Genomic DNA, 12,657 nt, shown 5'->3' with positions numbered 1-12,657 from the left:
GCTCATAATTCAAATATCTTTTATGAACTGCGAAAGCAGTTCCGGGGGTTGGTGAGCGCCAGCGAGCAGGGGGCGAAGCCTCCTAGTAAACATATATTTTTCAGATTTGGATTCTTGACTACTGAAATAAGGAAGGGAGGTAATGATAACCTGGAAAATATAGTCCCAACTCAATAGTTATGTCTTCAGAGCGGTCGAAAGTTAGGATCTCCTAAAATTGGTTTTTTACTTTTTGCGTAATTCGCCATACCTTAGGAACATTTGAAGGAAATCTCTAAAATTATGCATGCAATTATCAAACTCGTATTTTTAAAAATAATTTCAGAGAAAAATATTTTTTAAATTCTTGCAGATAGTGGCCCCCTTCAAGATATTTTGATGGTCAAGAATCCAAACTATCAGAAAAAGTACGCTTTTTTGGAGAAATTTATTATAAAATTTTAATTAATTTCTCGAAGATAAATTTTTTTATTCATGGTAAATTTTTTATTAATTATAAAATTTCCATACCTGATTTCATAATTAATTATAAAATTAATCATAAAATTAATTATAAAATTTTAATTAATTTCTCAAAGATAAATTTTTTTATTAATGGTAAATTTTTTATTAATTATAAAATTTCCATACCTGATTTTATACTTAATTAAAACCAGGTACTCATTAATAAACTAAGGTTAGCTTTTTGAGCCAAAGGATGTGTATTTAATGTGAAAATTGGATCATTAGTGCAGAGATTTTTCAAGGCGATTCTTCTTCTTTTTTATTTCTTTTATTTCCTTCCTTTGGGTTTTAGAATCAATGTGCTTTAGAATCTTAACTTTTATTTCATAATATTGACTTTTAAGAATTAAATAACGACATATGCAATTCTTTGAGAACTGTTTCAAAATATTAGCATAAATTTTTATTTTTTTATTATTATTTTTTTAGAAACTGAATGCTCGGGATATGTTTGAAGTTTCTGAAGAGTTCTTTACCTCTCTCGGCTTGATACCAATGACACCTACATTCTGGAAAAAATCAATCATAGAAAAACCTACTGATCGAGAAATGGTGTGTCATGCATCTGCGTGGGATTTCTACAATGATGGTGACGTGAGGTTAGAGTTCATTTATCTTAAAACCTCACCTTATTTATCCTAAGTCATTCTTAAATAGTCTGCTGTCATGTGGAAATAACACTAAAAAGTGTTAAAGCCAAAAATATGTAAGTTTTATAGCTGTTAGAAAAATTAAAGGTTATAGGTTCGTCTCGCCTTTGCCATGACCATCAACAAAGCACAAGTATGTGGACTAAATTCAGAAAATCTTTGCTTCTCACATGGACAGGTCTATGTGGCCTGCTCATGAGTCAAAAAACCTTTCAATATATTCGTGTAAGCTCCGAACGGAAGAACAAAAAATATTGTTTCCAAAAGCACTTCGACATATTTGGAACGAAACGTGAAAATGTCATTTTCTCCCCTAACTTATGAAAGGAAGCTACGTTAAAATGATTTTTGTTATTTTAATTTCGATATGCGTAGGTAGGTACTTTATTTACGTCGCACTAGAGCTTCACAATGGGCCATTGGCGACGGTCTGGGAAACATCCCAGAGGATGATCCGAAGACATGCCATGACATTTCTGATCTTCTGCAGAAGGATTGGCTCCTCCGTTTTGGTAACCCGATGACTTGCGCGCAAACTCGAGCACTTTACGATAGAAAAGCTAAGCGAGGACTTGATACCGAGGAACAGCCTCGGTCCCTACGCAGGTTGATCAAAGTGCTTTACGTACTGGAAACTGTATCTTTGCGATCAGTCCACCGTGGTACTTCGATATAAGTCGTTTCCTTTAAATAAAATTCAGACGGGAGACGGTGTAACGCCCGCCTGGTACAAATAGTAAAATAATAAAAGAGACTTATTAAATCTAGAATAGTAAACATTATTTTGAATTTTTATCATTATTGTGATAATTATTATTTACAAATGAACTCTAGATGAGTAAATTTTATTTCACAGGATCAAAATGTGTACCCGAATTGACATGGAAGATCTTATAACTGTGCATCATGAGATGGGCCATGTGGAATATTTTTTGCAGTACAAGGTGCAACCTGTGGTATTTAGAAATGGTGCAAACTCAGGTAACTAAAATAGAGGGTGTCCCAGGATTATTGGGACAAACTTTAACGGGAGGTAGGGGACATCACAAAGATTTAGAATGGCATAGAAACCCATGGTCGGAAACTTCATGAGAAAGTAGTAAGACAGAGAGGTGCAGGAAACAAAGAGACACAAGATTGGAGATCATCTGAAATATTTATTCGTTAAAGATATTACATGTGCTGTGGTAGATTGTAAGTGAAGATGTCACAAAAGATCTTCAAAGTTTCCGCCATTGCTAGCGATGCATGCATTACGACGCCGGACCATGGATTGACGGACTCGCACAAATATACTGGATTTTGTTGGATATCCCCCCGCTGCAGCACAGCCGATTCTTTCAACCACATCTATTTCTAAATCCACAGGTGTTGTGTACTCAGCGCTTTTCAGTGCACCCCAAAAAAAGAAATCCATGCAGCTTAAACCAGGAGAGCGTGGTGGTCAGGAAACAGGACCACAACGCCCAATCCATTTTGTGAACAACACCACCTAACGGTGAACGAGGACGTTTCTGAGCATGGGTTGTTCTACAAATCTGAATCCTTGCGATGTCCCTTACCTCCCCATGAAGTTTACCTAACAATCCTGGGACACCTATATATATATATGTATATATAGTATATGAATAATAGTTACAAAATCAAATTTAATTGGGTTTACTTATATAAGTTTTAGTTAATAAAACTTTGTGAAATTAACTATTTTACTTTGTATTAATTTTATAGGCTTTCATGAAGCTATTGGTGATGTCTTGGCTTTATCTGTAGCTACTCCTGATCACATGAAAAAAATCGGATTGTTGAAAGAAGTCAATCATGACCCAGGTAATTAAGAGCAGAAACTGGTATAATATACGCATATATTGAAAATAAGAAATCTCGATTATTTTAATTTTAAACAGGCGTTGAACGACTGACCCGATTTTGAGTTTAGAACTATTAATGTTCAACTCCATTGCATTGCAATTCTGAACCCAATCCAAAAGACAAGGGAACTCCTGGATCAAGTATTGGGACAAACTAGCCTTCGCAGAGGACTTTTTAAAGGAACTAACCAGATTTGCGTTACATTGAGAGGAAAACCGCGAAAATCTCCCACGGTTAGACAGTCGGGAAGGGGACTCCTACCCATGATCCGTCTACCTACCACTGAGGATATTTCACGTCAGCACTGTGGTTGGTGTGAAATTCAAATTTATCAGCCACCGTTGGGATTCGAACCCGGTCACTTCATTGGAAGACGAGCACTCTAGCTCCTGAGCCACCGCGACCCATTCCTCCTTGCAAACACGAATTATTAGAAACCAAAAAAGCACAAATCATGGTGTTATTTATGGTAGAAATCCTTGCAACGTCAGAAAATGTTTTGGAAATGAAAGTCTTTTCCAATCGCTTCGTGAATTGAGCCTGAATCGTTCCTCATTTCACTACACATTTAACCTTACTAACAGAAGAATTTCTCTTCCTTAGAGTCTAAAGCTATAAGTTGCTATAGATGCACGATAATGATGATATAATATTAATAAATTTCAAAGAGTAAGAGCATTTGATATATCTCGATCAGTGTGTACCATATCTTATCCTAAATTTTGATCTCACACACCAACTTGAAGTAGTCGAACTTCGTAACAAATGACAGTGCTCTGGACAGTCGGCAAAGGGAAATTCCTTCATAAGGCATACAGTGCGCAACACAGGATTACGATAATTCTCATGCTGATCAAATTGTTTCATTGTCACTTGTATTGAACTATTTAATCCTTTTAAATTTTTCACATATAAAAACTAAAATAAGCACGAAAACATTATATCATTACCTAACCATTTAAACTTACTTTTAATAAATCATGCATTTCGAATTGATATACGTTCCGTAGAAAAAGCTTTTATGTTTTTAGAATCCTTGTTAAAACTAAAGTAAAACAAGTAATTGTGTTGGGACTCCAGTATTTAAGCGATTAAAAAAATGCATATTAAATCTAACGGCCTTGATTGTTGCAGCTAACAGAAAGGACTCCACGTGTCATCAGGTAATGAAAATAGTTTTGATGTTTTCGCCCCGCCGTACCCACTAGTGATTCGATACATTTTGATCGCGCGGGTAATGATGGTGGAATATTCTGTATATTACAGTTGCCACGCATTCACACCAAAAGGTCTCTTAAAAAGAAACTTTCATTTGCTTACTTCTTGTTAAAAGGAAGATTTCTGGGAATCGGTAGTTGGAAATCTATACCATAACTATGTCAATATTTTTGGTTTAATACGCTTAGTTCCACCTAATTTCATATTTAGTTTCACTATATTTTGATTCTTGAAAAAGTTTTATATTTTGTATCTCAAAAGTTTAACTCTAACACAGTTAATAATTGCATCTTGTGACAGGAATTTCGAACATGCTGCCAAATGATTCAAATAAAGTAAAGAACATGAGAAGTTTTTATTCCATTCATTTTAAACAAATTCTGTTTGTTTCGAAAATCCTTGTGTTTACCTAATCCACAAAAATAAAATAAAAAATTTCAGAGGCAGAAATAAACAATCTGTTAAAAACGGCTCTGGATAAAATAGCGTTTGTACCATTTGGATTTCTAATTGATGCTTGGAGATGGAGAGTATTCGATGGTTCTGTTAAGACTAATCAACTCAACTCTGCATGGTGGAATTTGAGGTAATCTATTTTGATATCTAACGGCTGACTTTAGACAACACCTCCACACCATTTCCTTTTCTTTTTTTTAAATTTAAGAGCGCTGAAAATATGTATTTGCTTCTTTCGTTTCATGTATTATGCGATAATTCGAGATCGCAACGCTCGAATACGCCATTTGGAGAGTAGACTGGTTCCATGTCTTGATCCTCCCCTCTTCTACGATATTTTCCGTATTTAATTGTCAATTTTTTTTTTTTAAATTTTCACAACGCTTTCTTTTAGAACTATGCTCTAAACATGTAGTTATTACATACTAAACATGTAGTTTTAGAACTATGTTCTAAACTATGTACATGTAGTTTTCTGTTCCCTATGATTTCCCAGCTTAAAAGTTTTTAATCTATTTGAAAATCAAGACAGAAACCAACGTACTTCCTTCTCTTATGACTCTCCACACGCTAATGATGAATGCCATGCGAAGTGTTGCCATAGGTAGAGCCAATATGATCATTCCATTTATCAGAAACAATCAAAAATATAATGGATCGTGGTAGCTCAGAGAATCGGACTCTGGTCCAGAGAAGCCGGAGTTTATTTTCGACTACACCAAGATCCACCGAATACGTGTGGTATACTCGCCTGCAAAATCTGTGGAAACGAAAGTCCCATGATTGGTCGCTGAGCAGTACCATGGGTACAGGGATCCGGAGAAAAATGTTTCCCCCTCAGATCTATGTCAATATTGTGAAAGTGGCCTCACGAATGAGTGGAGCTGCTATCTATCCGAGAGGTTCGGAGCTAAGTCGTATTTTTACCCTAGTGGTGCTCTCTTGTCAAACGAAAGGCGCACCTCCCCTGACTTAATTCGGTTGGCGTACTTGGCATATCCAAGTGCCATAAGAAACAGCAACAAGCAAAAATATAATGATAAATAAATATTTCATGATTTTTATAATTTGGTAACTTCAAAATTATTCAAATTCGATGCTCATCTATTCTGTCTCCTTAAAATACTCATAAAATTATGAATGGCATAATTTTCGGGGAAGAAAAATATTCGTGTTAAGTAATTTATTTTATTTTTTAATATTTATTTAATTTTTGTAGGTTAAAATATCAAGGTGTTTGTCCACCTGTCTTAAGAACTGAGAAGGATTTAGATGCTGCTGCAAAATACCACGTAATTGCAGATGTTCCATACATTAGGTAATTGTGGTTTGTTAACTCTACTTTAAAAAAAAAAATTTTTGATTAAAATTACCACTTATTGACACAATTAAACAATTTAAATATCAGACTTCACCCGATGAAAAAGTTTGAGCATAGACTATAAAGCACATCTGTTGAGCATATCTGTTAGCACAGTCTTAGTTCTTGAATCCGAGAACTTGGGGGAATTACTCTCTCCAAGGAATTGGATGATGCGTCAACACTATCCAAGTTCTTGAATGTTGCTGATTGGTCGAATGAAAAACCTACACATGCACATTGTTCATGTTCAACATTATAGAATCATACTTACATGAATTCAAAATTACTAAATAAATTCAAATAAAATTATAAAAACACAAATACACCCTAAAAGATTAATTTATTTGAATTAAAATATATAAAAATGGATAACAAAATGACATAATCTGATGCCTGCTTGTTTACGTCACAAAACTTTACAAGATGATTAATTAAGGGAGGAAAAACTTGGAGGGAAAGTAGAACATGTTCTACTATCATCCAAGGACTTGGATGATCCAAGCTTCAAGCTAAACAAGTTTTCACCAGTTTCAATCAATCTTCGTCCAAGAACTTGGATCATATAAACAGGCCTTAATGCCTGAACGGTGGTCTGAATGTAAATAATAATAACTAGAACCCGGATTTTGATGATCTAAAAAATCTCAACTAATGCCCTTAAAAAGTGCAAAAAAATGCCCTTAAAAAGTGCAAAAATGCCCTTAAAAGTGCGAAAATTGCGCTAAAAATGTCTTATGACATGACTTAAGTAAAGTAAAAATATTGAACTAAAACAGTGTTTTACTCTTTAAAATTATTATAAGTCATTTCAAAAAATATAAGGCAATCTTAAAAATTGCATCGAGAAGATCGATGCAATTTTTAAGTGAGATAACCATAAAATCAAAACTTCAATCCAAGTTAAAATTCAATGCAACATTCGATTAAATAAATGTTATGTTAATCTTCTGCAGGTACTTTGTAAGTTTTGTGATCCAGTTTCAATTCCATAAAGCTCTTTGTGATGAAGCCGGATTCAAAGGACCTCTGCATAAATGTGACATTTATCAAAATAAGAATGCTGGAAAACTACTAAGGTATATTCTCCTATTATTATCAGAATTAAATCTTATTCATAAAAAATTTCTTCTGAAATTAAAAATAATAATAATTTTTTAAAGTGTTACTCACAATTATTATTTATAAAGCGTAACTCAAAATTATTATTTATTAAGCCGATTTGATACGTAAGCCCTTAAGCGACTAGTTTTTTATTTCTTTTTAAATCAATTTTTTTTTCAATTTTCTCTGGTACAATCTATTATTATTATCATTTTTTTGTACATTCTTTGGAAACCCAGCTTCTTGGACAACACTTGGCGCAATTTTACCACCTAAAAAAAGAAAAAAAATTCTAATATTTGAATAGAATCTTAAAATATGTAATATTCTAAGACTAATTGTCTATGAAAGGCTTGTCTATGCATAAAAAAATTAAATAACTGATGATTTTGCCCTCTTGATTAGAAACTTCAATCGCAAAATATACAAATTGGAAATAACAGTTGAAAAGTTTCAAGCACTCAAAAACGGGCACCCATTTGCAGGACTTACCAGACGTGAATGAGAGGAAACAAAAGTGATTTGAAGTATAAAAACGTAAAGTTTGCTAACAAAATATACTGAAATAAAGGTGACAAACAAAACTAGAAAAACTATAGTAGCTGAGTTGTTATTGTTAATTTACGTCGCACTAGAGCTGCACAATGGGCTATTGGCGACGGTCTGGGAAACACCCCGGAGGATGATCCGAAGACATGCCATCACAATTTCGATCCTCTGCGGAGGGGATGGCACCCCCGCTTCGGTAGCCCGACGACCTGCGCGAAGTCGAGCACTTTACGGTAGCACAGTTTAACGAGGACCAATACCGCACACCCTCGGTCCCTACGCAGACTGATCCAAGTGGTCACCCACTTGCACACTGACCGCAGCCAGTGATGCTTGACTTCGGTGATCTGCTGGGAACCGTGTCTTAACGATCAGTCCACTACGGGACCTATAGTAGCTGAGAGAAAAAAAAGAAGAAAAACCACTGTGACCGAGAGGTACTAATTAGGGACTCCTGTTGGAAGAAGTTTAATTACAATGAAAAATTATAAGAACAGTTAGAAATTCGATTCAAATAACCTTTTGGTCAGTTTTATGGTATATAAATACTTTATTATTTGAGTCTAGAAGATTTTATTTTAGGATCAAATTGTGAAGAAAGTAAAAAAAAAAAAAAAATCCTAATAAATACGCATCAAAAATTTAATTTTTAAATTTATCCTTTTAATATGTAATGATTAAAATATAATTAAAACAATTTTAATAACTTTAATTATTTTTGTGAAAAAAAATATTTTATCGCAATTACGAGTATATTAGTACTATATATGTCTCAAAAAAATTGCATTTTCTGCCAATATTTAGAACTTGGGTCCTAGGAGGTTTGGGCAACAAATTTTAATTATATTTTGTTAAAAAAATATTTTATCGCAATTATGAGTTTACTTTCTTTTATTCTACATTTCTCAAAAAAATTGCGTTTTCTACCACTATTTAGGACTTGGGTCCTAGGAGGTATGGGCAACAAACATTAATTAATTTAATTATTTTTGTAAAAAATTACCTTATCGCAATTGTGAGTTTACTTTTCTTTTATCCTATATATTTCTTAAAAGAATTACCTTTTCTGCCACTATTTAAGGTTTGGGTCCTAGTAGGTTTGGGTAACAGCCAGCTCTAACAGAAAGACTGCAACAGCAACAGTTAATTACTAATTAAATGTGTTCTATTTTATGTGGAATCTTATAAACAACAAAAGTAAAGTAATCAATCACATTTGTAATGAATCCTTTCTACATATATATATATATTTAGAATTGTTGTCAAAAAGAGTACATACATAATGGTAAATTAATAAGATGAAAAAAAGACAAAGAAGCTGTGGGAAAAAGGCTTTTTAATGAGAAATGCGAAACTCAAAAGTGATCGATTACCCCTGGGAAAAGGATTTGAAGTAGTTTCTTAGAAACGCCTCCAAGTTTCACAGGGAAATTAAACTGGTTTTCAAATTTTTTTTTTTATTATCCCATTCTTCCTCAAGAGTGATTAAAGCAGATTTCGATTGAGTTTTGATTCTCACCATGATTTTACGATCCATCCATGAAACGCATATTTGTTTGAAAGAACTAAAAGGTAGCGATAGCACCCTATGAGAAATTTTCTTTAAAGCTAAAAATTCCTCATACAGGAGTTTCAAGTCTAAACATGAATAAATTTTGGTTCAATAATTTTTTTTAATTATTTTAACTCATATTAGTAGTCAGGTGATTTCAAATGAAACTTAGTCTTTAGTGCAATCAATGTAATAATTTTTTTTTATTGATGTAATGAAAACGATGCTTAAAAATCAACGAATTTCTTTTTAGTGACACGTTGAAATTGGGAAGCTCTGTATCTTGGAGAGAAGCCATGAAAGTAATCACAAAGGGAAAAACGGACAAGATGGACGCATCTGCTATCTTGGAATACTTCAAGCCCCTCTATGATTGGCTCAAAGATCAAAACAAAAATGAGTACATTGGATGGAAAAGCAAAGATCCTATGATGTGCCCATAATGTTCACAGAACTAGCAAAACTTATTTATTAATTTGTTACTAACGATAAACGTTGTATCATCAGTACTTTTCTTTAAAAATCAATTTAATGTTTTATAATACATGGTCGCAAAAATAAAGAGCAATTTGAGAGGAAGGAGACAGAGGTGTACGGTTTGCTGCATTCCGCACAGAAAGCTGAGAATTATTCTCGCCAAACTTCACGCATACTTTTCAAAAGTATAAAACAATACCTTCTATAGTATGAATTCTGTTTCATCAATTACATTAAAAGTATTTGCATAGGTATCTATTCCATTTATCCTTAAATTGCGCCACGTTGTTGATTGCGATGAATGGTTATTTTGAAGGGAAAAAAATAATTTTTTATTTATTTCCTTAAATAGCAACAGAGCCCGACTTAGCCTAATTGCCACCCCCCCCCTCTGCTTCACTAATTCAGTAATGAAGAGCCTAACTCTATTGAGGTATTTCAATTTTTTACCTCATTATAAATATATAACAAGAAAACTGACTGGAACCTAAAATAGATATAAAGTCTCCCCTTCAATAGTCAGACAAAATATCATTCTGTCCATTTCATTGATTTTCTGACAATTCTATATCTTATCCATCATGCCAAATACCGTTTTCTGATTGCTAACTTTGTCATCTAGATGCGAAAAATTCATATCCTAGCTGACATTAGGGCGGAATTAAGCTAAATTTTCGCAATTACGATGACTTAATTAAGCCAATCAGAAGGCAGTATTTTTGTGAACATACCGAAATTGCAATATTTAAAAATACAGGCTTTTGATTCGCCGAATTTGTCTATCGTAATTGCGAAAATTTAACTAAATTCTACCTTAGAAAGCTATGGATTTATAAAATATAGATTTTTTGTGTTCATACGATAGATTAATGAAAAAGCTAACGGATTTTACAATGTTCTGATATTTTGTTTAAAATAAGTTCATTAAAGAAAACGTAAAATAAACTTTCTATTCGATTTGGGGCTCCAGAGCAACTGCCCCGTATGCCCCTGCCTAAGTCAGGCTCTGACTAGCAACACAATTTATTGACGAACTTGATAAATAGTTCTGAAACAGGAGAATAAAACTAGCTTCATGAGTAGAACACAGTATATCGTATCCTTTGTTTACCTTACTTAGTGTTGCTATCTGGACACAAGTGAAATATTGTTTCTTGAAGCACGCAAATCAAGTGTCTATGAATCCGCATACAAATCACCAGAAATTTCCCAAAAAATGTTAGTAATTTAAAATAAGAATGTATCTATAACTTCCCTTCAATTTGAAATTTATTATTTTTTTTCCACGTCTAACTACCGCATATCTTCATTAAAATTGATTGATTGGCCCAGTAAATCAATGTTGTTACACGGTGTTCGGCATTGTTAAAGACAAATGTTTTGGAAAATTTCGATAGATTTCTACAGTGGGCAAGAATCGTAAATGTAAAATTTTCTAAAATAAGCGATATTTTTACAATTTTTTTTTATATCTCGTGTCAAATATTTATCAAGAGTGAGATTAACATTATAACATATTCCTTTCAATTATTTGTTCAAACATCAGACCAAGCTAGTATCATTTGCAATATCATAGCTTTTGACAATATTAAAAACTGTAGTAGTTACATTGAAACTGGGATAAGTATTTTCCCCATTAAGGCGCACTAAAAAAAATAAATAAACAATATTCAGCCATTTTAACGGCATCTGCTTTGCAAAAAAATTTCAGTATCGTCAACGGAGATTATGAAACATAGCACGATTTAACAGCACCATGTAAGAGAAATACAAGTTTTTCTTTTTTTTTTTTTAAATACTCTCAAGAATGCACAATATAACAGGGTGCGTAGCCAAATTATTAAACAAAAAATAAGTACTTTTCAAGCACTCAAATAATATTTTTAAGCACTGTAAAAAAATCACAATTAGGTAGGATTTGAAAGTTTTTGACAATTTACGGTTTTAACAGTCATGTCAAAAAAAAAAAAAACTTTCGGCATTGTTTTTGACATATGTCAAAATTTTTGAATCATGTAAATCGAATGGCGTTTAATATGCTACGGACTGACGATACGCCGAAACAGATTGGGGTTGAATTAATTTTGAAAACGTTGAATACGTAGAACAATGTTTTTCTGCATAATTCGTAGCGAAACTCAACATGGTAAAAGGAAAAATTTCATTTTGGAAAAGGGAAAAATTAAGCACTTTTTAAAAACACCCAATGAAAAAAGCACCTTTAAAGGCTTTAAAAAAAACGAAAATTAGCACATTTAAGCACTTTTTAAAAACGCTACTCACCTTGTACAAGCAAACGTCAAGATAAATCTATTTGACTAAAAAATCAAAATACAATTTCATTTTTTTAAATAAATATTTCTAAGAAACAGAAGCGGTAAGATATTACTTTATTAAAAACTTCGTCTACTTCAAAAATAAACAGATTGGAAGAGATCCTGTGGTTTTTCTTGTTCTATTTTTCATCTTTTTCTCTCTCGGCTACTGTGGTTTGCTTCTAACCTTCATTTTTCGTTGGCAACTTTACAATTTATATTTCAAATCACTTGCGTTTCTTCTCATTCACGTCTAGTATGTCTTGAAAATGGGTGCCAGTTTTTGAACCATGTCGATTGTTATTTCCAATTACTTTTAAAGTAAATAAATTTATCAATTAAATAAATTTTCTATTTTTTTAATGAAGTATTGAATTTCATAAGCGTAGCGAAAATTCCCATGCATTGCAAAACTTTTTACAAGTTCTTTGTGTCTGTGGCAAAAATCTTTTTTTTCCGTAACGGATATTAGTCAATCGCACGATATTTTGTGTCAATATCTTTAAAACCTTTCATGATCATGATAGAGAAAAACGGCAGATTTGAAATCGGCATACAATCTACATTAAAAAAGGTGCAATTTAATGTCACTCAATTTTTTTA

General features: G+C 32.9%; 1 protein-coding gene across 2 annotated transcripts in view; it reads left to right on the top strand.

The window, feature by feature from the left end:
* Positions 1–9,846, top strand: part of LOC107441685 (angiotensin-converting enzyme) — a 25,307-nt gene extending 15,461 nt beyond the window's left edge. For both annotated transcript variants that reach the window (XM_043045170.2, XM_071183209.1), the window contains exons 8-14: positions 934–1,103; positions 2,011–2,135; positions 2,883–2,981; positions 4,683–4,827; positions 5,917–6,015; positions 7,014–7,136; positions 9,516–9,846. In XM_043045170.2, the coding sequence (XP_042901104.1) occupies positions 934–1,103; positions 2,011–2,135; positions 2,883–2,981; positions 4,683–4,827; positions 5,917–6,015; positions 7,014–7,136; positions 9,516–9,705 (951 nt within the window). In that variant the 3' untranslated portion in view covers positions 9,706–9,846. The remainder of the gene's footprint in view (positions 1–933; positions 1,104–2,010; positions 2,136–2,882; positions 2,982–4,682; positions 4,828–5,916; positions 6,016–7,013; positions 7,137–9,515) is intronic.
* The last annotated feature ends 2,811 nt before the right edge of the window (positions 9,847–12,657 follow it).

The sequence above is a fragment of the Parasteatoda tepidariorum genome, chromosome 7, assembly GCF_043381705.1.
Source record: "Parasteatoda tepidariorum isolate YZ-2023 chromosome 7, CAS_Ptep_4.0, whole genome shotgun sequence".
NCBI lineage: Eukaryota > Metazoa > Arthropoda > Arachnida > Araneae > Theridiidae > Parasteatoda > Parasteatoda tepidariorum.
Note: the sequence above shows the minus strand (reverse complement) of the source record. Positions and strands in the feature narration are given on the sequence as shown.